We start from the raw sequence: 24,364 nt of genomic DNA, 5'->3' as shown, positions 1-24,364 counted from the left end.
GCCGGCCGACGACGGGTGTCACCCATGTGGCGTTCATTTTCTGAATGCTATCAGTTACTATAGTTCCCATTCAGTTACATGATCAGCCTGACAGTGCAACTTCAACGCATTATCACGACTAGACCGTTGATCAATAGCGAAAACTATGTACATGAAAATTGTAGCCCTACCTTCCATCTCCAATTTCTATTTAAGGATCATAGTCTAATTCTCCATGGATCAGAAGTTACATCAAGCCAAAGTTGGCTCAATCAAATTGAAAATACAGTTAGGACTTAGAAACATTTTTCAGTGTTGAATCCACCATCAATAATGACTTGTGGGCCCTTTTTTAACATGTTCTAGCCATTTTCATGAGATGGTCATATTGAGACTTTTGTTCCTTGATAAATTGGCTACAACTTTGGTAAAGGGTGCATAGCCACGCAAGATCTCTAAGTTGGACTTTTGAATCAGTTAAACAGTGTCACTCTATGGGTCATTCAAAGTCAAACCTCCACTTGAGGGCATTTTTGTCATTTTGATCAACATGAACAATGTCCCAACAATTACCCTAAGTGTAGTTAAGGTGTATTAGACCATAATCAACCACTTTACACAAGTGCTATACCAATTTCTAATGATCACATGTGATGAAGCAACAAAACAATCCATTTCACTCAAATGTTGCAATTCCATGTTTCACATGTTTCATGACTTTGTTGTTATTTTGTACTTGTCATATTACTACCATGTTGCCATGTTTCAAGGTATGAGAAACTCATGTTGCATTCACATGTTTCACTACTACCATTCACAAGCAATCAAGTACGAAACAAACACAATTGCAAATGTTGCATATGCATGTTTCAGTGACAATGGCATGATGTGATAAATGATGCACATGTTTATGAAATGAAATGCAATTTTGTGGAAGCCAAACACCTAGGGTGTTACAGTTATGATAGGCATGGTGAGCCAACGTTAAACCTAGCCATTCTGATGGAGATGAAACCCGAAAGAAAACCGTTGAGGCGTAACCCTCTTAGCGACGCGTCATATCGGAACCCAAGTATGGTGTTAAATGAGCAAGGGTCAGGTCGTCACCCCCGTGACGCGCCGTATCATGATCTGGGCATGGTGTCAAGTGAGCAAGTATCAGGTCATCGCATCCTTAGTGGCGCGCTACATCGGCACCCGGGCGTAGTGAAAAACAATGTTTTTAGGATGGCTGGTCGAGCCTGGACGCCTGAGGACCGTCCAGGACGCTAGGACGATTAGTCATCGTCCAGGATGATTAATCGACCCTGGACGAGTCCCCTGGTCGTCCCAGTCGTCCCCTACATATGGGGACTGATATATACCATATATATATATATTATATAGTTATATATACAGTATAAAATATATACCATATACACACACACACACTAGTATACTACATGTTCTAGGCTCTACTGCTCTAGATAGATAGGTCTGCTGGCCACTTACCTGGCTGCTGTAGAGCCCTTTCTTGTCTTGTTGGCTGCTGCTGCCAAACTAAAATTATAGAAAAATAAAGCACATTAACAAAGGCAATTAGGTGAAAGGCAATGAAGTGATCAACAAAGCAAATTAACACAGTAAAGCACATAATTTAAACCAGTCCAGAACTGCATAGTGCATAGTGGCACACTGCCACTGCCATAGTGTATACTGCATAGTGCATACATCAAGTCCAGTACATAAATAGGCAAAATGGCCAATGATAAGAGCTACTCAAGTAAATCAGCATCTACACGAAAGCCTCCTCCATCTCCACAGGTGTCTTCATCCTCCTCCATTGGTACCACAGGATCAGATGCATGTTGATCTTCTTTGGCATCATGGTCACTATCATCTTCTTCCCTTCCAGATATATCTGGTGCTGCAGAAGTCCTCCTAGGACGCTTCTTGTTCCTAGTATAAATCTTCTAGACATTGGCTGCAGCATGGGTAGCAGCAGCCCTATGCAAGTTATGACTCCTTAGATTCTTAGATGCACCAATAACTTCATCCACAACAGCCCAAGGCACCTCCTCAGAATTCTCATCCACCCATTCACTATCCCACTGAAACTCTTCTAGCAAGAGAGGGTTGCTCCTCTTTCCTTTGCAACCAAGTTCTCGAATTTTTTGAAACCTGTTTGTCATCTTTTTGTTGTAACTGACATAAACCAATTTGTTTAACCTCTTGTGCTCTAATCTATTCCTCTTTTTCGTGTTGATCTATAGAAAAAAAATTAACATGAGAACATCACATTGATCTACAATTTGCAACAACACTAACACTCTAGCAAAGATACTTACACTAGAGAATTCACTCCAGCTACGCTCACAACCTGATGCTGAGCAACAAAGACTGATTATTTTCTTTGCTAAACATTGTAGTTCAAATGTATGGCCACCATAGGAACACCACCACCGAACTGAAACACAATTAGACTACAATCAGCACATAGCCAAATAGAATCAGCACAATAGAAGGAAAGAAAATATTATAAACTTACTAGGGTTCTTTTTCTCTCTGTCCCTTATAGCTAAAGGCATTGAGAAGCCTTCGCCTTTGGATTGTTCATAGTCATCAGCTTGCTACGAAATCTTGGTTGACACATCGTCATCAGTCTCCATTTTCCATAGAACTTGATTGAACATGCCTCTTAACCTTCTAGCTTGTCTCTTGTCTTTCTCCCTTATGGCAAAGAACTTGCTTAGATTCAAGAAAAGGGCTGCCCCATATAGCTTTTGCTCAATTTGGGTTTCCCACCTCTTATCATATAACACCATTACCTCGGCAAGTAAATCGGGTTTATCTTTTAGAGATTCTTTTATGGTGTTTTTTGCAACATCCATAGCTGCAATGATCTCAGGAGCTGCTGGTGTCTCATCTCCATCTACAATCCATAGAGCAATGAGAAGTGGCTATGAAGCTTTCAAGCAATATTCCAATTTAGTCCAAAATGGCGCAGACAAGATAATATCCTCAACTCGTTTGCCTTCAGTAGACAAAGACGGGGGATTATTGTGCCATTCCTCGCTGACAACTAAAGCTCTCAAGCCATTCTTATTTTTATACATACTTGCCAAAGTGAGATAAGAGGTAGCAAACCGAGTCACAGCTGGCCTCACAAGATCCCCACCTATTTGTTGTCTCATTAGATTAAGTATCCTCCCATGCTTGTATAGAAATCTGCTCACCTTCTTTGCTGAATTTATGACAGTGTTCAACTCCTTAATCTCTCCAATGTCTTGCAGCAGCAAATTTAGGCAATGGGCAACACAAGGTGTCCAAAACAAGTGCGGGATCCTATCCATTAAAATCCTTCCCGCTGCCTTGAAGTTGGGCCCATTGTCTGTGACAACCTGCACCACATATTCCCTTCCAATCTTGTCAATTTGCTTCTCCAACAAATCTGCTAGCATATCCTTATCAGCTACCTCACTTGATGCATCCACTAAACCTAGGAAGAAGGTCCCTACTGGACTGTTTGCAAGAAAATTGATTAGATGACGATGGCTAGTATCTGTTCAACCATCAGACATGAGAGTGCAACCATACTCTTTCCAAGCTTCCTCATGCTTCTTTCTCAGTTCTGTTGTCTTGTTGATAGCCCTTTCTAACAATGGCTCCCTAATTTTATGCATGGATGGTGAGCGGTACCTAGGTCCATACTGTCCAATTGATTCAAGCATAATCTCCCAGCTTCTTGAGTTAATGACATTGAATGGTATACGATTTTCATAAAAGAAATCAGCTACATGGTCATCAACAACTTGTTTGTTCTCTTTCTTTGTGCAATGCTCTAGAGTAGGCTAAGAAGTCTTGAATTTGTGCCTTTCTGAAACTACCTTTTCTGGTGTCTTCTGAAGCATGGCAACAACTAACTTGGTGTTCTTTTGATTTGCTGGTTTAGATGAACTAGCAGCAGCCATATAGGCAGTGATGGAAGCTTGAGCTATTTTCTTCTTTTCTTGTGCTTGCTTCTGCTTGGTCTTTGTCCTAGAACTAGGCACTTTCTCTGGTTTAACTTCAGTAACTTCATCACCTTCACCCTCTTCAGAATCTTGTTGAACTTCAGGAACTACCACAACTGCAGACCTTGTATGCTTTTTGATGTAAGCATCCATCTCTTTGGTAATAATCTCAGGGCAACTTCCACATTTAATTGCATCACCATAACCTCCAGCAAGGTGCTGTTTGAACCTACTGATTCCTGATGGAGTTATCTTCTTACAAAAAATACATTGCACACCGTCCTTCTTTGCAATATCTGGCCACCACCCATACTTCCATCCAGGGTCTCAAGATTTGGCCTTCCTCTTGGGATCTTTGGCTTCAGCAGCCATTTCTGGAGGTAGTTTTGCTATGGCCTTCTCAATAAGAGATGCAACATCTGGAGCAGCTGAGGATGCTGAACCAGCAACAGCTGAGCCTGAGGCAACTGAGGAGGCTGGAGCAGAACCAACTTCTCCTTGAATGGCTTTAGGCATGTACACTTCCACTGCATGCTGCGGCTGTCGATCTAGATCTACACAAGTACATAGAGAAAGAGAGCATAAGCTTCAAGCATAGGTAGAGCATCAAGCTTGAACGAGGAGGTGATGACTGATGACTGACCTGAGGAGGAGGAACTCATCTTTGTCGTGCAGTCCTCCTACCTTGCACAGTTGGACCTGTGCACCTGCTGGATCTACAGGCCTGCGCACCTGCAGCAACAGCTACAAGGAAGAGGGAGGGCAGCTGGAAGGGAGGGAGGAGAGGGAGCAGCTGGGAACTAGAAGGGAGGGGAGGAGAGGGAGCTACAGAACTACAGCAATGGAGGTGGCTGCTGCTGCTGGACGGGAGAGGTGAGAGGAGTGAGTGTGTTCTGCTGACTTCTGAGTGAGTGAGAGGCTGAGGGAGCGAGGGGTAGGAAAGAAGAGAAACCCTAATGGGCTTGGGCCAAAATATAAGACAACTAGATAGGCCCAACTCTAAGATGCAGCCCACTCTCTGGCTGAACGCCCACATAGCCTGGACAGACGATTAATCGCGACTGAACGATGACTAATTAGACGTCCAATTTCCTAGATGGTCCGGCCGAGTCGGAGGCCCTGGTCGAGTAGCTCCAACCGTCTAGGACGATTAGTCGCGATTAATCGGACGTCTTGAAAACATTGGTGAAAAATGAGCAAGAGTCTTCACATCTGAGTCGATGGGTGCGAAGGGTAAGGAAGCTAGTCGAACCAACTAGGATCCATTTAGGTAGTTGGAATGTAGAGTCGCTTATAGGTAAGTTAAGAGAATTAGTTGATACCGCGACTAGGAGATGTATAAATGTATTATGCGTTCAAGAGACTAAATGGAAGGGTCAGAAGGCGAAGAAGGTGGACAATACAGGTTTCAAGCTTTGGTACACAGGGACAGTCGTAAATAGAAATGGAGTAGGAGTTTTGATTGATAAGGGCCTCAAGAATAGTGTGGTGAGAGTGAGAAGGCAAGGAGATAGGATTATCTTAGTCAAGCTTGTCATTGGTGATATGGTTCTGAACGTAATTAGTGCGTATGCCCCCCTAGTAGGCCTCGACGAGAGTGCTAAGAGACAGTTCTGGAAAGACTTAGATGGCCTGATTAGAGTTGTGCCTAGTAGTGAGAAGCTTTTTATAGGAGATCTTAATGGGCATGTAGGTACTACAAACACAGGTTTCGAGGCAGTTCATGGAGGTTTTAGGTATGGTAGTAGGAATCAGGAGGGGGAGGAAGTTCTGGACTTTGCGATAGCTTTTGACCTAATGATAGCCAACACTCTCTTTAGAAAGAGAGAATCTCATCTAGTGACCTTCAGTAGCGGACAACACTCTAGCCAGATTGACTTTGTCCTCGCAAGAAGAAAGGACAAACGAGCATGCTTGGGTTGCAAGGTGATACCAGGGGAATGTGTTGTTTCTCAACATAAGTTTTTGGTGGCAGACTTTTGTTTTCAGGTGCGTGCCTATAGGGATAAACAAGCTAAGATTGAAAGAACAAAGTGGTGGAAACTGAAAGGAGAGACGTCAGAGGTATTCAGGGAAATGGTTATCAAAGAGGGCTCTTGGAAGGAAGAAGAGGACATAAACAACATGTGGGAGAAGATGGCAACCAACATTCAGAAGGTAGCCTTAGAGGTGTGTGGAGTAACCAAAGGAAGTGGAGGCAAGGCTAAAGATACTTGGTGGTGGAACGAGGAAGTCCAAAGGGCTATTAAGGAGAAGAAAGAATGCTATAGACGCTTGTACGATGACAAGAGTGTGGACAACATAGAGAAATACAAGATGGCAAAGAAGACTGCAAAGCGAGCTGTAAGTGTGGCAAATGGTAGAGCGTACAAGGATATTTACCAACATTTAGGTACGAAGGAAGGAGAGAAGGACATTTATAGGATGGCTAGGGTTCGTGAGAGAAAGACAAGGGACTTCAACCAAGTTAAGTGCATTAAGGATAAAAGGGAGCATCTCTTGGTGAAGGAGGATGAGATCCAACATCGATAGCAAGAGTATTTTGACAAATTGTTCAATAGTGAGAATACGGACACAACCTTTTAGTTGAATGACTCTTTTGATGACACCAATAGGCGCTTTGTGCGAAGAATCCAAGAATCTGAGTTCAGAGAGGCGTTGAAAAGGATGAAATGAGGTAAGGCGATGGGACCGGATGGTATCCCAATCGAGTTGTGGAGATGCCTCGGGGACATAGCTATAGTATGGCTAACCAAGCTGTTCAACCATATTTTTCAATCGAACAAGATGCCTGACGAGTGGAGAAGTATATTGGTACCGATCTACAAGAATAAAGGGGATATTCAATGTTGTACTAATTACCGGAGAATTAAGTTAATGAGACATACTATGAACCTATGGGAGAGAGTTATCGAGCATCGCTTGAGAGTAATAACGCGGGTCTCTATGAACCAATTTGGTTTCATGCCCGGAAGGTTAACCATTGAAGCCATTTTCTTAATAAGACAAGTTATGGAGTGGTATAGGGAGAAGAAGAAGGACCTACACATGATTTTTATTGACTTGGAGAAGACTTATGATAAAATACCAAGGAATGTTATGTGGTGGGCTTTGGACAAACATAAAGTCCCAACGAAGTGCGTCGGGCTCATTAAGGACATGTACAACAATGTTGTGACTAGTGTTCGAACAAGTGATGGAGACACGGATGATTTCCCAATTAGGATAGAACTACATCAAGGGTCAGCTTTGAGCCCTTATCTGTTTGCTTTAGTGATGGATGAGGTCACAAGGGACATACAAGGGAACATCCCTTGGTGTATGCTTTTCGCTGACGATGTAGTGCTAGTTGATGAAAGTCAGACAGGAGTGAATCAGAAACTAGAGTTATGACGGGAGACTTTGGAGTCCAAAGGTTTTAGACTCAGTAGAACTAAAACTGAGTATATGAGATGTGACTTCGGCACTACTACTCGGGAGGAGAAAGGTATTAGTTTAGAAGGTCAAGTAGTGCCTAGGAAGGATACCTTTCGATATCTAGGATCAATGCTACAGAAAGATGGGGATATTGATAAAGATGTTAGCCATAGAATTAAAGCAGGGTGGATGAAGTGGCGCCAAGCATCTGGTGTCCTATGTGACAAAAGAGTACCGCAAAAGCTAAAAGCCAAGTTTTATATGACGGTGATTAGACCTGCTATGTTGTATGGTGTAGAATATTGGTCTACGAAAAGACGACATGTTCAACAGATAAGTGTCACAGAAATACATATGTTGTGTTGGATTTGCGATCATATAAGAAGGGATCGAGTTCAGAACGATGATATACGTAATAGATTAGGGGTAACACCAATTGAAGAAAAGCTTGTCTAACACCGGTTGAGATGGTTTGGACATGTCCAACGAAGACCTCCAGAGGCACCTGTGCATAGTGGAATCCTAAGCCATGTAGCAACGTGGAGAGAGGCAGAGGAAGACCGAAGTTGACTTGGGTAGAGGCAATAAAAGGAGACTTGAAAGGATAGAATATACCCAAAGACTTAGCCTTAGATAGGAGTGCTTGGAAAACAGCTATTCACGTGCCTGAACCGTGATTGCTTCTGCTGTGTTTTAACTCTAGCCTACCTTTGGGACTTAAAGGCTTTGTTGTTGTTGTTGTTGTTGTTGTTGTTGTTGTTGTTGTTGTTGTTGTTGTTGTTGAGCTCTCTCATTGTACATGTCCTGTTTTCCCCCCTTTATATATAGTATGTGAGCATGTTGTAGCGTCCAAATTTCAGTCAGCAGCAAATAGTAACATTGGAAGTCAACTTTCGCATGTTTGAATTTGGACTATCAGAGCTTGAGATATAGAAACGAAATAAAATAGGCAGGAAAAAACACTTTGGTTGATCATGTTGTCTCTATCACCCCTTGATCTGAACCCCCGTCAGTTTACTTATACCCCTCAGATCTGAGGGACTCAGCGGGCAGGGAGTAATCAAGAGGGAAAAGGAAAAAATCTTGATGAGTACCATGACAATTAGAGGCTTCTTAGACTGGAGAGGAAACCCCATCAACAGAGAAGTGCATGGAGGAGTGAGAGCAGCATGGTTTTATATTGTAAGTGTCTATACTCTATCCGCTATTCTTTGTTTCATTTACTATCTTTCCTGAATTATGAGGGTAACATTTACAGATGTAAGGGCTTGTGAATTTGAAGTTTTTATTATTTTTAATCTTCTTCTCCACCTTTTTCCTACTTGCAGTTCTGACAGTTGTAGTAAACATCGTGAATGTCCCAAATATGCTGAATATGGTCACCTATCTCCATGGAACAATGCATATGGGAGTGTCAAGATCTGCAACTACAGTCACTAATGTCCTTGGTGCCACATCTGGGTTTGCTTTGATAGGAGCCTTCCTCTCTGACTCTTATATCACTCGCTCAAGAACTATACTTATCTTTGGTCCCTTGGAGTTTCTGGTATTCAATCATCTACACCCTAAAGGATTTTTACATGTTCTGTTGCTATTGCTAGATTTGAAGTAACAATAGTAGAAATTAGAAAACATGGTATTACTTTTTTTATTTTTTTTAATTAGATAATTGAATGGAAAAACTATGCTAAGAAGGGTGATGCTAAGGTAAACTGTTGAAAGTTTACAAAATCACAGGAATACGTCTTCAGGAGCTCACGCCTAGTTGGGTATACTGTATACATGTAAAACTATTTCAGGGGTCTGGTTAGGTACCGTAAGAATGGCCTACCAAGGGTACATATCCATAACAGTGATGGGCTTTATAAACAGATCATACGTAAAACTCTGACTTACATGCCTTGTTTTTTTTTTTTTACATTTCAATTCATGAAGTATGACTTCTCTGTGATAATCTTGCTGCAGAGTCCACTCAATTGAAATATTGAAAGAAATGGATTTATTTTTGGGTGCAAAGTAAATGTTTCTCCTTTTTCACCCTTAGCTAAGTAAGTCCTGCACTAAAAATTTAACATCCTCCTAGAATTTTACTGATATTCCACAGAGAATTTCTGAAAGGCATTACAAGGGTAGCCTCCTGAATTTAGACAGATTTAAGTCGTAATTTTGGATCAATCCTTACGTAAATATGCACATGTTGACACCCCTTCTAACCTTTATGCACGGTATTTTTTTTGTCATGACAAAACACTCACTTGTGCAGGGCTACGGACTCCTTGCACTGCAAGCCCACCTTCCTTCACTACATCCACCTTCTTGCAATATTGAAGCAGAACCAAGTAACTGCAAAGAAGTCCATGGCTGGAATTCCACCCTGCTGTTTGCCTCCTTGTATATCAGTGCAATTGGTGATGGTTGTATGCGTGCTTGCATGCCATCCCTTGGAGCAGACCAGTTCAACCATGAAAATCCCGCTGAGTCGCGCCAGCAATCTAGCTTCTTTAATTGGTACACCTTTGGGATCTCCTTTGGAGGTTTTATAGGGCTGATTCTAGTAGTGTGGCTTCAGAACGACAAAGGGTGGGGGACATTGGATTTGGCTTGTGTGCCATCCTAATTCTGCTTGGGCTGCTTGTGGTTGTTGTTGGTCTCCCTTTCTACCACAACCAAATACCTGAAGGAAGCCCTCTAACCCGAATACTGCAGGTTGTGCTCCTTCCTAGTAACCATAAATCTTATCTCAGTTATCAAGAAGTGTGTTGTGAATATTATTTCGCTGCAATCTTGCCTCTCCAGGTTCTTGTGGTCGCATTCAGAAACAGGAGCCTTGAGCTTCCGGAGAAACTGGAAGAAGCACAAGAAAGCAGTGCTGAGCCATGCTCTATTGAAGTACTCCCTGAAACAAAAAGCTTGAAGTAAGATTCAGAGAAACACATGCGTTTTTCACTGCAGGCCTATTTATATAGAGTAGAGAGCATTGCATTGTTTCTAGTATTGCCCATTATAAACTATTCCATGCATCTTGACAGAATCCTCGACAAAGCCTGCATCAACCGTGGGAAAGATGGAGCCTGGTCACTTTGCAGCAGGACGAAGGTGGAGACAAAGATTGTGCTCCGTGTGCTTCCTCTGTTTATCAGCTCCATTATCGGATACGTATCAAACCCTGTCCTCTTCACATTCACCGTGCAGCAAGGTGGCATGACAAACACAAGGCTGGGCAAGATCCATGTTTCCCCAGCTACACTGTTCATAATCCCCACCATATTCCAGATGGTAATGCTTCCAATCTATGACCAATTCCTGGTGCCATTCTTACGCAAGCGCACAGGCTATATTAGTGGCATTACTCATCTGCAGCGCGTCGGCATAGGCTTCGCCTTCATCATACTTGCGTCAGTCATTGCAGCAGTCGTTGAGAGGAAAAGGAAGGAAGCTGTGGTGCAGATGTCCCTATTTTGGCTCACGCCTCAGTTTTTCTTGCTGGGAGTGTCAGACGTGACATCGTTTCCTGGGCTCCTCGAGTTCTTCAACAGCGAGGCGCCACGAGGCATGAAGTCGATCGCGGCAGCCTTGTTCTGGTGTGTCCTAGGGCTCTCGTCATTGTTAGCCACTTTCCTGGTGCAGATAGTAAACAGGGCCACGAGGCATGGGAACCAGGCAGGGTGGCTCGATGCTACAAGCTTGAACAGCAGCCATCTTGATCTGTTCTACTGGGTTGTGGCTGTTGTCGGATTGCTTGCCTTCTTGAACTACCTGTTCTGGGCCAAGAGGTATGTATACCGGCACAATCCACGCATCGTCGTCGCTGACAAGCCACCGGTCGATCAGGATCCACGTTGAAATATCTCGCTAGGATCGTCCTTCAGTTCAGCAAAAGCAGGATAAGTGTGGTCTGGTTTACCATGTGGTCTGGTTTACCATGACATGGATTAGAGCCTGTTGTGTGTTGTCGTATTCAGATGCCTGATTGTATGCAGATCATTGGTGGACATCATTCGTTATACTTAGCATTAGCAGTAGTTCACATTTGTGAAATGCTCCTTATCAAAGGAAATATTCTAGGTTGTGCAAGTGTAAGTGGGTGTTTCTTTGTGACAATGTAAGCTTCAGACACAGAAATATGTCAAATTGCCAAATTGGTAAGAGCTAAAGTGCCAGCTTGAATATATTGATGCAACATTAATACCATATGGTTCAGCGTGAATGAATTTTCAGCATATGGGGCCGAGACAGTCGACAACACAAGCGATGATCATGCGCTCCCGCTCCAGCGTTTGTCGGCTCACAAGCTGATACACCTCTCACGGTATGCTGCTGCTGAGGTCATCATATAGGATAGATCTGTAAATTTTTTGGAAATTACAGCCCAGTTTAGGGTTGATATGAAAATATATATGGACTGATTTGAATAAATTTTGAATTTTGGATCACGATTAATGAATGGCGACTCAGAATAGAATTTAAGGCTACTAATAAAATAATCTCGATTCAAAACAGGGGCTTATCTGCAAAATATTGGAACTGATTTGCATAATACTGGAACGCAGTTAAACCCAAAACAGGGGCTTATGTGCAAAACACTGGATCAAGCTTATTAATTGTGATCCAAAACACTGGTTTGCAGAAGTACAGGGATTGATTTGCAAAAACCCGGGGACTGATTTGCAGCGACTTGCCCGCCGACGGCGAGGCCGCTTCGCTCGACGCCTCCGCCGAGCGCCAACCTTGCTCGCATTGCTACCGCGCACTCGGTGTAGCCGCCGTGAACTTCATGCACGCATGATGCGAAACCCGTGCCCCACGTTGCCTGGCGCTATGCAGATGCAGCCGCCTTCAACAGTTCAACTAGAGCCTCCCCCACCGCTACGCTGGAGCGCCTCCATCTCGCCCTCCTACTCCTATGGTCGCATAAGCGCGGAAAATGCAGGCAAGTAGGTCTTAGTGTAGGCATTTTAGTCAGCAGTGACCACTTTCACAGTTGCGCGAAGGTCACCAACTATTCAAACTATCTCAGGGGTGATGGTGCCAGCAGCAGCTGTAATGAAGCCACACTTCAGTCTGATCTACTTGGATAACATTTCGCTCATGGTAGTTGGTAGGTGTTAGGTGTTACCTGTAAGAGCATCATCCTGCTTACTCTCCCATATCAGTGGCCCTGAGGTCTTGTGAAAATAGCAAAGGATGATTGCACTTCTTGCTGTATTGATAACAAATGGAATAAAATTAACACAACAAATCACTGTTCTGTCCTTTCGGCTGGCTGGAGCCGGCTTCCTCCTCCTCACAAAAACACTGTTCACCTAACAGTTTTTTTTTTTTTTTTTGTCTCACAACAAATCAGCCGAAAACGACCGGCCGGCTTTAATCCAGCTCAGCCGAACAGACAAGCATTTCCACCTAACTTTCACATCCCTCATGCCGCTGACAGACATATTCCCATGATGAGTAGTTGAGTACTATTCCATTGGAATAGATGTCAGCAATACCACAAGAAAGCTATTTATTGAATAGACTCCAAGCAGTAAGGTCTTTTTATGCTATTTATTTAGATAGAAGTTATCATGTCACTTTCAGGCTAACTCTTTCCTCTTCATAAGTTAAGCTGCAATTTTTAAGAGCAGCTTAGATTTTGAAAATTCTATTGTTCAAATACAATGAATCGATTTACATCAAGCTGTTCGGCTGATGGTTTTTGCGGCTGTTTTGGTGTGAGAGAAAAACATTATATCATGGCTGATAAGACGGGCTGATAAGTTCAAGCGATGCACTTGGAATGGCTTCATACTTGTGAACCTCTGTAACCATACATGTCCCTGATTTCTTTTCCTGTAGTGCTTTTCAATACTTATAGTAGACTTGTAGAGTCCAATTTCATTATTTAAGTCAGCAGAAGATAGGGACATTAAAAGTCAACTGTAGTTGGTACTAGTGGGCCTTGTCATAGAGATGGCATAAAATAGGCAGTAAACTTTGATTTGTCTAATTGTTGCTATCGCCCCTTAAAATTCGTATGTCTACCGTTTATTTATACCCATCTCGTTTGTGAGGGATACAGTGGGCAGGCAGTAGAGAAGAATCTTTTCAGAAGTACCATGGCAATTAGAGGCTTTGTGGACTGGAGAGGAAACCCCATACATAGAGAGGTACATGGAGGTGTTCGAGCAGCAATGTTTATATACTGTAAGTGGCTGTACTCATATCTTTCCTGATTTATGTGTGTAGTCATTTTGGACACATGTTTCACCGATGAAATATGTATTAATTTTGAACTTCTGCTCCATATTTTCCCCCTTTACAGTCCTAACGGTTGTAACAAGCATGGTGAATGTCCCCAATTTGCTGAATTTGGTTACCTATCTCCACGGAACAATGCATATGGGCGTGTCGAGTTCTGCAACTACAGTAACTAATTTTGTCGGTGCCACAAGTGGGTTTGCTTTGATAGGGGCTTTTCTGTCTGACTCGTACATCAGTCGTTCTAGAACTATACTTCTCTTTGGTCCATTGGAGTTTCTGGTAATTTTACTCTCTTTTTTTGCGAAGTGGTAATTTTGCTCTTGATCTATGCAATCTACATGCTGCAGGATATTTTACACGTTCCATTGCAGTTAATAAATGCAAACCTACCAATAGTACAGAATAGACTATTTTTCATAGTTTCGTCCTCTTTTGTGAGGACATAGTTCTGTCAATTGGAGAAGTGGATGAAAAAAGCTAAGCCATTAGTGCTAAGGGTTGACTACCAAAGTCACTTAAATTTTTTAATGAAGTTGTTTTTGTTTTAGTATAAATGTGTAACTATCCTTATTAGGATGTGATCTTACCATAAACATGTGTGTTTACAATTTAAGTACCTCCAATTGCTGAAGTACTTTCTGATGCTCATACATTGTTAAGTATATACGTAAATCAAATTGATGTTGGTTCACATTGATGGGCCTCAAATACTAAAATAGATTTGATAAACAGCTGAAACATAAAACTCAGACGTAGAGCCTGCTGTGTCAAGATACCTCTGGCATAATCTTGACTGTGAAGTCCAATTATCCACCTTACTGTTAGCATCTCTTTTTTAAGTAAGATTTAAAGTCCTACATTAACAATTTAACACACTCCTGATAATTTGCTTACCGGTATGTGCCTAGTATAATGTTTCAGGTTTCCTTTGTGGCATGTAATGTAACAATGAATTGAGGGTTGAAACTGAACAGGTTTTTTTCCGTAATGCAATGATATGCATTACTCAAAGGATCCCTACCATCATACTAGTATATAAAAATAAGTATAACCACATACTCTATGTATAGTTGCATACTTACATACATACTAACCCAGGTGATCACTTTGTCGGGCCATATATATATATATATATATATATATATATATATATATATATATATATATATATATATATATATATATATATATATATATATATATATATATATATATATATATATATATATATATATATATATATATCCTAAATATTGAGATACACAAATGGGAGTAGCTACACCCGGGCCATATACTGATTTCTGCTGTAAAGTTTGCTATATATACTAATGTTTATGACACCAAAAAAGTATTATTGGATTTATCATGAAATATATTATCATATTCTACCTGTTCGGTGTCCTAAATATTAATTTTCTTTCCTATAAATTTGGTCAAACTTGAAATGGTTTGACTTAAGACAAACCTAAAACATCACTTATCTTGGGACAGAGGGGGTAGCTTCTAAAATGCATTAAACCATTGTCCCTTTAAGTAAAAAACAGGTTTCGTTTATAATGTTGGATAGTTCTTAAGCAAATGTGCACGATCTGACAGTTGCTTTATGCACTCTTTCTTAGTGATTATGTACAGCATTTGTAATCCACTAAGCATGCACTTCTTAGGGCTTTGGATTGCTTGCACTGCAAGCCTACCTTCCATCACTCCATCCACCATCGTGCGATATTGAAGATGAACGAACTGTCTGCAAAGAGGTTCATGGTTGGAATGCTACCCTATTATATGCAGCCTTGTATATCAGTGCATTTGGCGAAGGTTGCATCCGTGCTTGCTTGCCATCTCTCGGAGCAGACCAGTTTGACCATGAAGATCCCACTGAGTCCCGCCAACAGTCCAGCTTCTTTAACTGGTACACCTTTGGGATCTCCTTGGGTGGTTTAGTAGGATTAATTCTGATTGTGTGGCTCGAGACCTACAAGGGGTGGGACATTGGACTTGGCTTGTGTGCCATCCTTGTTCTGCTTGGGTTGATTGTGTTTGCCACTGGTCTCCCTTTCTACCGCAACCAAGTACCTGAAGGAAGCCCTCTAACTCGAATACTGCAGGTTGTGCTCATTCCTGGTTGAAAACATATAAAATCTCATAGCGTCATCTCAATTAGCACACAGTTTACACTTATTAATTAGCTACAGCATTGCTGCTCCAGGTTCTTGTAGTTGCATTCAGAAACAGGAGGCTCGAGCTTCCCGAGAAGCTGGAAGAAGCACAGGAAATTAGTACTGGGGCAGGCACTATTGAAGTACTCTCCCGAAAAAATAACCTGAAGTAAGATTCAGAGAAGTACATGCCATTCATGTGGTATTTCCAGGCAAAGAGATTTGAGGGCATTGCCCTCCCCTACTAGTATTGCCAATTATAAACTATTTCGTTCATCTTCTCAGATTCCTCGACAAAGCTTGCATTAACAGTGGGAAAGATGGAGCCTGGTCACATTGCAGTGTGGCGAAGGTGGAAGAGACAAAGATTGTGCTTCGAATGCTTCCCCTGTTTGTCAGCTCCATGATCGGATATGTATCGAATCCTATCATCCTGACATTCACTGTGCAGCAAGGTAGCATGACAAACACAAGGCTTGGCAAGATCCACATCTCCCCGGCGTCACTCTTCATCATCCCTATAACATTCCAGTCTTCCAGATGGTAATGCTCGCCATCTATGACCGGTTCATTGTGCCGTTCTTGCGCAAGCGCACTGGCTACGCCAGTGGCATCACTCACCTGCAGCGGATCAGCTTAGGCTTCGCCTCCATGATACTCGCATCAGTCATCGCAGCACTTGTTGAGAGAAAGAGAAAGGATTCTGCAACTCAGATGTCCCTGTTCTGGCTCGCGCCTCAGTTCTTCCTTCTGGGCGTGTCAGACGTGACATCGTTCCCGGGCCTCCTCGAGTTCTTCAATAGCGAGGCGCCACGGGGCATGAAATCCATCGCCACCGCATTGTTCTGGTGCGAGGTTGGGATCGCGTCATTGCTGGCCACTTTCCTGGTGAAAGCAGTGAACAGGGCCACGAGACGTGGGCACCAGGGAGGGTGGCTCGAGGGTACAAGTTTGAACAACAGCCGACTTGACCTGTTCTACTGGGTTGTGACCGTTGTCGGATTGCTTGCCTTCTTGAACTATCTGTACTGGGCGAAGAAGTATGTCTACCAGCAGGATCCACGCGTCGCTGATGAGCCATCAGTTGATCAAGATGCACCTTAAACTTCGTACATTGTTTTGTTTGGTTCAGAATGTAGAAGTATCCTAGTTCACCATTCCATGGATTAGCCATCAAATTTGCAAAACGTCTCTCTTGTGCTAGTATCTTTGTAATATGCTGCACCGCTGCGCTGATGCGGTGATGCCCGATTGTATCGTCTTCATTGTTCTGATTTCAACCTGTGATACTTCCCGGAAAGTTGGCTTTGTAAAATGGTCTTCAGTAACGGCAATCGCCACAATCTGTAGTTTGTGTAACTGGTGATTTCTCGGTGGAAGATTCATGTGCCAAATCTGTAAGAGCTGAAGTGACATCCTGAGTATATTGCGTCATCGGTTACCCAAATGCATGATGTTATGGTTCACCGTGTGTCAATGGATACAGGACTCCGTAGCAGCTATCCGTGGCTCTCCGCGCCTACATACAGGACTCGCATCCCAATCCCTAGTCCTTTCTCTAAAACAAAGGACGGGGATTTTGGCCATGTCCGCTTCTCTTATAATCCATCTTTTTCAGCTTGTTTTTTAGCAGGAACCGTGTTTTTCTCTCATAACAAATCAGCCGGAACAGTGTTTCGGCTTGTTTTTTCAGTGAAGCGAACGGGGCCTTTGGCAGTTTCGTGACTTCCGAGTCATGATCTCGTGTAAAAAGTTACTTTTGTCTCATTGTTTGTAATTCGGGTTTGTTCCTTGAACTCCAATGCAAAACCTTATATATCAACTCTCAAAATCATTTAAATAACCTCCTTGACCCAGTTAAAAGTGGTTTCTAGTTTTGTCATTTTATAATTGAAAAAACACAATAAAAACTTCAATAAGGTTTTCAAATTATGAAAAATGTCTATAAATTATTAAAATTTTAAGAGAAATCCTAGGGATGGATTGGGACACGATAAACACAAATAAAATAATTAGATATCATGAATATATATCTGGAAGCTTCCAGAAATTAGATTTAGATTTAAGAAAATGGGAAGAATATCCAAAAAAATTTGAAAATTTTCCAAATAAAATTAATGTCTAAATGCATTTAAAAACTTTTCACGACAAAACACATGATGAAACCATCACAAATGCATTAAGCATGAATGCATTCAGGATCAATGTATCTTGCATTCATGTTGGTTGCATCTCATATTTTTGTTGTGAAAATTTTAGAAACATATTCGGTCATTGGTTACATTTTTTAGGATTTTTTCAAAAAATAGTTAGAAAATTTCTGTTTTCTTAAATTTAAATCTATTTTTTGGATGATTTTAGATATATTTTTATATTCTTTTGTAAATATTTTATTTGGGTTTCTTGTGCCCCAATATATTTTTAAGATATTTCTCAAAAACTTTTAGAAACTTAGAGATCGTTTTATTTGTTTAAAACCTTATTAATTGCCTATTGAAAATTTTTATATTAATTGCCAGAGTAGGAGGCAACTTAAATGGTTTTAGGATTCAACGTGTAAACCTGAACTGTGACCATAGTCCAGGCGGAAAAAGTTACGGTTCTTCACTTCTTCTAGAGCGAGCCATGATTCTGAGCGCCCGACGAATTGACACACCAACAGCCCAACAGGGCCACCAGCCCACCACCGTAGATGGGCCTAACAACAAATCGCGCCGGAAGCCTAAAAGCCATCACGAGATAAACTAGCCTCTAGACTAGAGGTTTGGAACTGTTCTAACTTGTGTCCTAATTTTTCTTTAGCAAACTGATCAAAACTTCCTTGCAGAATTTCACTTCTCCATGCTTTCCTCTCTGTCTCTCCTGGGACTCGCATCACATACCTTTCGTTGCCTCCTAGTCCTAGCTCGAACAGCAGCCACAACACGAGCCCAGACCCCAATCCCTCCCCTCTGCCTTCCCAGCCACAAATCACAGGCCCGCAGACCAATCGAAAGAAGACGGGAGAATCGCTGGCGCGTAGCGCCCAAATCATAACGCACAGGCACATCACACAAACGCCAACCAAACGCCACCCGATAATAAAAACAGAGCGCCACGAGCGGCCGCGGCGATGCTCCAGGTTCGCGCGTCCCCGACCTTCCTCCCCTCCACCACCTCCTCCTCGTCGCAGGCGCCGACGCCCTTCCCGTTCTCGGGGAAGAGCCAGCGGCGCAGTGGGCTGGTCTCCGCGGTCGCGGCGCCGTCGGCGAACTGCGCGGCGAGGAGGTCCGTGATGGCAGCGGCGGGGGCAGCCCCGGTGGCAGCCAAGCTCGAGGACGCCGACGCGCTCATCGACTCCGTCGAGACCTTCATCTTCGACTGCGACGGTCAGATGACACACCGATCACCACCGGCTTCTTGGGTAGACGGGTAGTGGGTGCTGGGTCTTGCTCAAATTCGCGCGTCTTCTCTGCGTGTGCCGCGCAGGTGTGATCTGGAAGGGCGACAAGCTGATCGACGGCGTGCCGGAGACTCTTGACTTGCTCCGGTCAAAGGTCCGTCCCAAACCGCAATGCTCTCGTCAGTCGTCACTTCCTGATGATTCACTGAAGCTGCTGCCGGTACGCCTTTTCAGGGCAAGAGGCTGGTGTTCGTGACCAACAACTCCACCAAATCGAGGAAGCAGTATGGCAAGAAGTTCGAGACGCTGGGAATGAGCATCGACGAGGTCGGGTAGTTCGGCACTTGTGATGAATATGAACTGCTTCTGTTCATCAGTTTCTTCTGCTAACCGATGAGACCGGATTGCTGCGCAGGAAGAGATCTTCGCTTCGTCTTTTGCAGCTGCTGCGTACCTGCAGTCCATCGATTTCCCCAAGGACAAGAAGGTAACTATCACCATTCAAAATATGTACGAAAAATGAGCAAAGTTTAACAACATTTTTTGGCTACTTCAGGTGTATGTCATCGGAGAGGAAGGGATTCTGAAGGAGCTAGAGCTGGCTGGATTTCAGTACCTCGGAGGACCCGTAAGTAACAATTTCTCTGAAATTCATGACAGAACACTTGTACAGAAGACGAGTTTCACTGACACTTTAGTACATTAGTACATTACAATGTTAGTGAGCCAACATATCATGGATATCAATCAGTATTTACTAATAGCACTGTGCAAAGTCTGAATACAAACTTACGCAACTTAGATTTTATCGTCATGTAGACAGATGGAGACAAGAAGATAGAGCTCAAGCCTGGTTTTTACATGGAGCATGACGAAGATGTATGTATGATGATCCTTCTTCATGTTCTGGGGTGGCATATAGTGAGAAGAAAACCCAATGACACACTATTTGGGTTTCTTACAGGTGGGAGCAGTTGTGGTTGGATTTGATCGCTACTTTAACTACTACAAAGTTCAGTAAGTCTTAGCTTCGCATCACTGTGTTATACTCCTCTTCATTCATGTTCATAGATATAGATTTGATACTAATCGTTCTACAAGGCCTGTAAACTTGCCGCCAATGCATTTTTAGGTATGGGACACTATGCATCCGTGAGAATCCAGGGTGCCTTTTCATCGCAACAAACAGGGATGCTGTCACTCATCTTACTGATGCCCAAGAATGGGCAGGTAAGTAAGCTATTTGCATTCTTTCTATATATGCTACGACGAAACATACCAGTTGCTCAATTATGAAACATTTGGCCTTGCATCAGGTGGTGGATCAATGGTCGGTGCAATTCTTGGTTCAACTAAACAAGAACCGCTTGTAGTCGGGAAGCCATCCACTTTCATGATGGACTACCTGGCAAAGAAGTAAGAAACTTAGTTAAGTCTAAACATGTTCAGTATTAGAAATGTTCATCGAAGGATGTGTCACAATTTTAAGTGTAATAAATCATACAGCTCACTGCAAGTTTTCAGATTCTTACGTTTCTTCACCTGCATGACAGGTTCGGAATCACAACATCCCAGATATGCATGGTGGGTGACCGGTTGGATACTGATATCCTGTTTGGTCAAAACGGAGGCTGCAAGACTCTGCTTGTTCTCTCAGGTTTCATCAATTCCTCAGTTCTAACTCTGATACAGGCACTGCTGGCTTAACATCAGCATAAGCATTGAGCTCGGCTGTCTCTTGCAGGTGTGACTTCCCTGCAGGCGCTTCAGAGCCCCGACAACTCGATCCAGCCAGATTTCTACACAACTCAACTTTCAGATTTTCTCACCCTCAAAGCAGCAACTGTCTGAAGGAAGAGCCTGCCTTCCATTTGCATAGGCAGCATCGACCGTTTTTTTGTAACAAATAAGGAAACACAAAGTATGGTTTTGTTTTTCACTGTTGTATAATCATGATATATCTTTATGTGTAACATCAGTCATGCACATATCACAAGGATGCCAAGAATTACTCTAAATTCTCCAGTTAGAACCTTCTTTTTTACTTCAAACGAAATGCATATATGTCCAACGTACAAGCATAAAAAAATTAAGAAAATGGTGATAAGAACAAAGTAGGTAGGTGCAAACATGACCTAAAAAGAATACTGAAAAATGTACTTCTGTCTGTATACAACTTATTAGTATGTACATGGATATGAAGTAAAAGATATTATGGCGAGTCCAGCGGAGTACTTCTGTCCATGGCACCTGAGCGCCTCTGGCAAAGTTGTAAATATTTCACTCGTATTGAAATCTTATTGAATTATTTTCATACCAATAAGAACATTTTATCTTGTATGTATGTACAGAAAGTCAATAAAAAACACACTTATCTCACTCAAGTGCTCCCTAAGCTCAAGCTAGCCACGCCCACAAAGCTCAATCACATAATTTCACTATCTTGGCAAACAGAAAAGTGCACTTCACAGCTCATGATAATTTTAGTCTTGCCCCCAAATCGCAAGACAAAAATCCATACAGCTCCAGTTGTGAAGTGTTGGCCCTTTATTTTGCTGATTTCTTCAAGCTGTTCATTAATGCTCGCAAAGCTTCTTTCACATTTTGGCCCTTTGTTTGTCTCACCTCCTGGGATGTGAGCCGTAAGCTCTCAAGGCCACGGCCCAGAGAAGCAATCATGGGAACAGAAGGTGCTGCCTCGGCTGCACACTCGATCCCATCTCCATGCATCACAAGGCCAGCACATGCAACCATGCTGCAGCCAAATGTTGCCCAAGGAGTTATTCTGAAAGGCTGCCTATGCCTCTTCTGCATTATTTCATAGAATGAAGTTCGCATAGCCAATAAGCTTGTTCTCTCAGCTGATGATATTACAGTGTGTGCCACCGCTCGGATCTTCTCTGCTGAAGCTGTGAACTGCAAAGCAGAAGCCTTCGAGCCAGCAGTAACAACCCCATGAGGGAGCATCTTGCTTAATACAATAGCAGCATGTCTTTGTAGCTGCATCAATCCATACTTTAGAACCACTGGACTTTTGTAAGGGGCGAGCTTAAGGAAGGCGGAAGCCTGAATAGATTTTGATAATGATGAAAAGCCCAAGAGTGCTGTACCTCCTGCACCAACAGCAACCACAGGTTTCTCAGATATCCAACTTTTTTTATCAGTGCTGTCTGCCGAAGGTACCTCAATTTTATCATCATTTTCAGCACCATAGTGATTGAAGCATCTGCTAGCTAATTGAGTAATCTCTGAAGGAACAGGGGTGTTCCAATGTCTCCTTATTCCAGATAAGCAGCTCGCGTCAACTATAGCCACCACAGAACCAAACTCTCTTAGCTGACTCCTGAGAGCTTGCACAAGAAGAATGTGGCACTTCTCATCAGATTGGAGTTCTGAAAAATCCAGATCTTTTGAACCATGTTTATCTCTGGTATCAATATGGGACCTTGCTGCACTGTTTAAACCCATCCTGAGGGCCTCTATTGCAATTCTAAATATGTACACATCAGATAGCATATCACTGCTGATTGGCTTCCCCTCGTGAACTTGAGTAAGCAGCTTCTGAGCAGAAGCCATAGCCCTACCAATCGACGGAATATCAACAAATATATGATAAAGATCAGCAAGTAAAGGGTAGACAGACTGAGCAAATGGTGGAGCCTCGTATCTGTCAGTCGGCTTGCATTCAGATGGCCTGCACTCAGTGGCAGCATTGGATGAGACTGCTTGGGACATCAAGAAATTAAGAATTGGTGCCAGTGACTTCAACAGTTGTCCTCCATTATCATCCATAAGGCATATATTCCTACCATGGGATCTCACAATTGAAGTGGCACTCCTGGGGGTCAAGCAGTTAGCCTGCAATTGCAAACCTGAGTCATCATCCGTGGTGCTGTGAGCTAGCAAGCAACTAGCCTGTAATGACTGAGCTGAGCTATCGTCTGCAGCACTATTCCGGCTGCCCGATCCAACCCCGCCACAATTCCTCTCATACGGAGACTCAAGCAATAGAAAACACGAACCCGTCTCCTCTGCAGCTCGCTTGGCAGCAAGCAGATGGCCATAAAACCCGACCCCAAAAATCTCCTGCAGGACCTGGCACGCGGCAGCCTTGACGTACTGGTCCTTGCTCCTCTTCTCCGTGATGCACCGCTTGATCACCTGAAACGGCGACGCCGGTACCGGCATGCCCCCGCCTCCATTGCCGGCGAGGCAATCCTCCTCGATCCGGACGTCTTCAAGGGCCGGGCGCGCGACCTGAGTGACCACGGCCCTCGGTCGCACCTCCCTGATCAGGCGCTCGGCGTCCGAGGCGGACTGCTCCGACAGGTTCTGCGCGGCGAGGATGTAGATCACGCCGGCGCTGTCCCGGTGCCGGTCCGGCGGCGACCCGCCGGGCTCCCGGAGCGCGAGCACGAACTGCTTCGTCTCCTCCGGCACAGAGAGCGACCCGATCAGCCGCGCTGACGCGCGTAGGTCGTCCTCCTCCCTCAGGAGGGCAGAGAACGGCCACAGGGCCTGCAGGTATGAGAGCATCCCCGACGCCATGGCCGGCGCCGCAGCATCGGCGGTGGCGGGAGCGCACGATCAGGCGGCGAGGAGGGTCGGTTGACTTACTCCCCGCCTTCGCCTTTTCCTCCCCTTCCGCTGGGCCTGGTTGGATGAGGACGGGTAATGCGCCTGCACGGCGGCTATTCTTCTCGGACCGCCGCCGCCGCCGCGGTGGACGCCGTCGTCGGCTGCGGGGAGGCGAGAAGGGCCGGGAATTTCGGTGCCGTGTGGATGGGCGGCGTGACCTAGGATTGGGTTGCTTTTCCCCCTCCACAGTTTTTTCTTTTTGTTTTGGGAAGCTGCTGCTCAGGGCGCGACGGAGAGTCCGGTCCGGGCTCCAGACTCCGGGATATTGGCGACTCCTCGTGTAGCGGATCGGCGATATATTTTAACGGTAGAGCTAAAAAAAATACACGCTCGCAAGCCACGATGGCGCTGAGTCATCAGCCGAAAAGAGAATGCTGCCCTTTTCCTCTTACTTTCGCCTAGGCCACAGATTAAACGATGGACGTCTCATGATAGCTGCCGGCTCATATACGTAAGCTTGTATTTTTAAGACATTTCTTCTTTAATTTTCAAAGGGAAAAAGAATGTATATGACGTCATCAAGATGTCATGGCTAAGAGCATAGCATGGCGTGCATACAA

At 43.6% G+C, this 24,364-nt stretch overlaps 2 protein-coding genes and 2 pseudogenes across 2 annotated transcripts; 3 read left to right on the top strand and 1 right to left on the bottom strand.

The window, feature by feature from the left end:
* Window positions 1-8,406: 8,406 nt before the first annotated feature.
* Window positions 8,407-11,250, top strand: LOC136494857 (protein NRT1/ PTR FAMILY 4.3-like; annotated as a pseudogene).
* A 2,204-nt stretch (window positions 11,251-13,454) lies between these two features.
* On the top strand, window positions 13,455-17,108 carry LOC136494697 (protein NRT1/ PTR FAMILY 4.3-like; annotated as a pseudogene).
* Window positions 17,109-18,787: 1,679 nt separating this feature from the next.
* Window positions 18,788-21,184, top strand: LOC136490857 (phosphoglycolate phosphatase 1A, chloroplastic-like). The gene is made up of 11 exons (XM_066487053.1): window positions 18,788-19,152; window positions 19,253-19,320; window positions 19,401-19,493; window positions 19,582-19,653; window positions 19,723-19,794; window positions 19,986-20,045; window positions 20,131-20,183; window positions 20,299-20,396; window positions 20,483-20,582; window positions 20,720-20,823; window positions 20,911-21,184. The coding sequence occupies exons 1-11, from the start codon at window positions 18,897-18,899 to the stop codon at window positions 21,015-21,017; spliced, it is 1,083 nt and encodes a 360-aa protein (XP_066343150.1). The 5' UTR covers window positions 18,788-18,896; the 3' UTR covers window positions 21,018-21,184.
* Window positions 21,185-21,444: 260 nt separating this feature from the next.
* Window positions 21,445-24,046, bottom strand: LOC136490856 (uncharacterized). Its single transcript, XM_066487052.1, has one exon. It carries the CDS (start codon window positions 23,712-23,714, stop codon window positions 21,714-21,716), a length of 2,001 nt encoding a protein of 666 aa, XP_066343149.1. The 5' UTR covers window positions 23,715-24,046; the 3' UTR covers window positions 21,445-21,713.
* Window positions 24,047-24,364: the final 318 nt, after the last annotated feature.

This window comes from Miscanthus floridulus, chromosome 11, assembly GCF_019320115.1.
Source record: "Miscanthus floridulus cultivar M001 chromosome 11, ASM1932011v1, whole genome shotgun sequence".
In the NCBI taxonomy this organism is placed as follows: Eukaryota; Viridiplantae; Streptophyta; class Magnoliopsida; order Poales; family Poaceae; genus Miscanthus; species Miscanthus floridulus.
The sequence above is the reverse complement of the archived record's forward strand: the minus strand, read 5'-3'. Positions and strand labels throughout refer to the sequence as shown.

Excerpts from the sequence above, each read along its gene's own strand:
- LOC136490857 (XM_066487053.1), top strand. The coding sequence starts at position 18,897 with ATGCTCCAGGTTCGCGCGTCCCCGACCTTCCTCCCCTCCACCACCTCC. Across the intron at positions 19,153-19,252 it reads CTTCATCTTCGACTGCGACG|GTGTGATCTGGAAGGGCGAC; the intron begins GTCAGATGACAC and ends TGTGCCGCGCAG. Across the intron at positions 19,494-19,581 it reads TGGGAATGAGCATCGACGAG|GAAGAGATCTTCGCTTCGTC; the intron begins GTCGGGTAGTTC and ends ATTGCTGCGCAG.
- LOC136490856 (XM_066487052.1), bottom strand. The coding sequence starts at position 23,714 with ATGGCGTCGGGGATGCTCTCATACCTGCAGGCCCTGTGGCCGTTCTCT.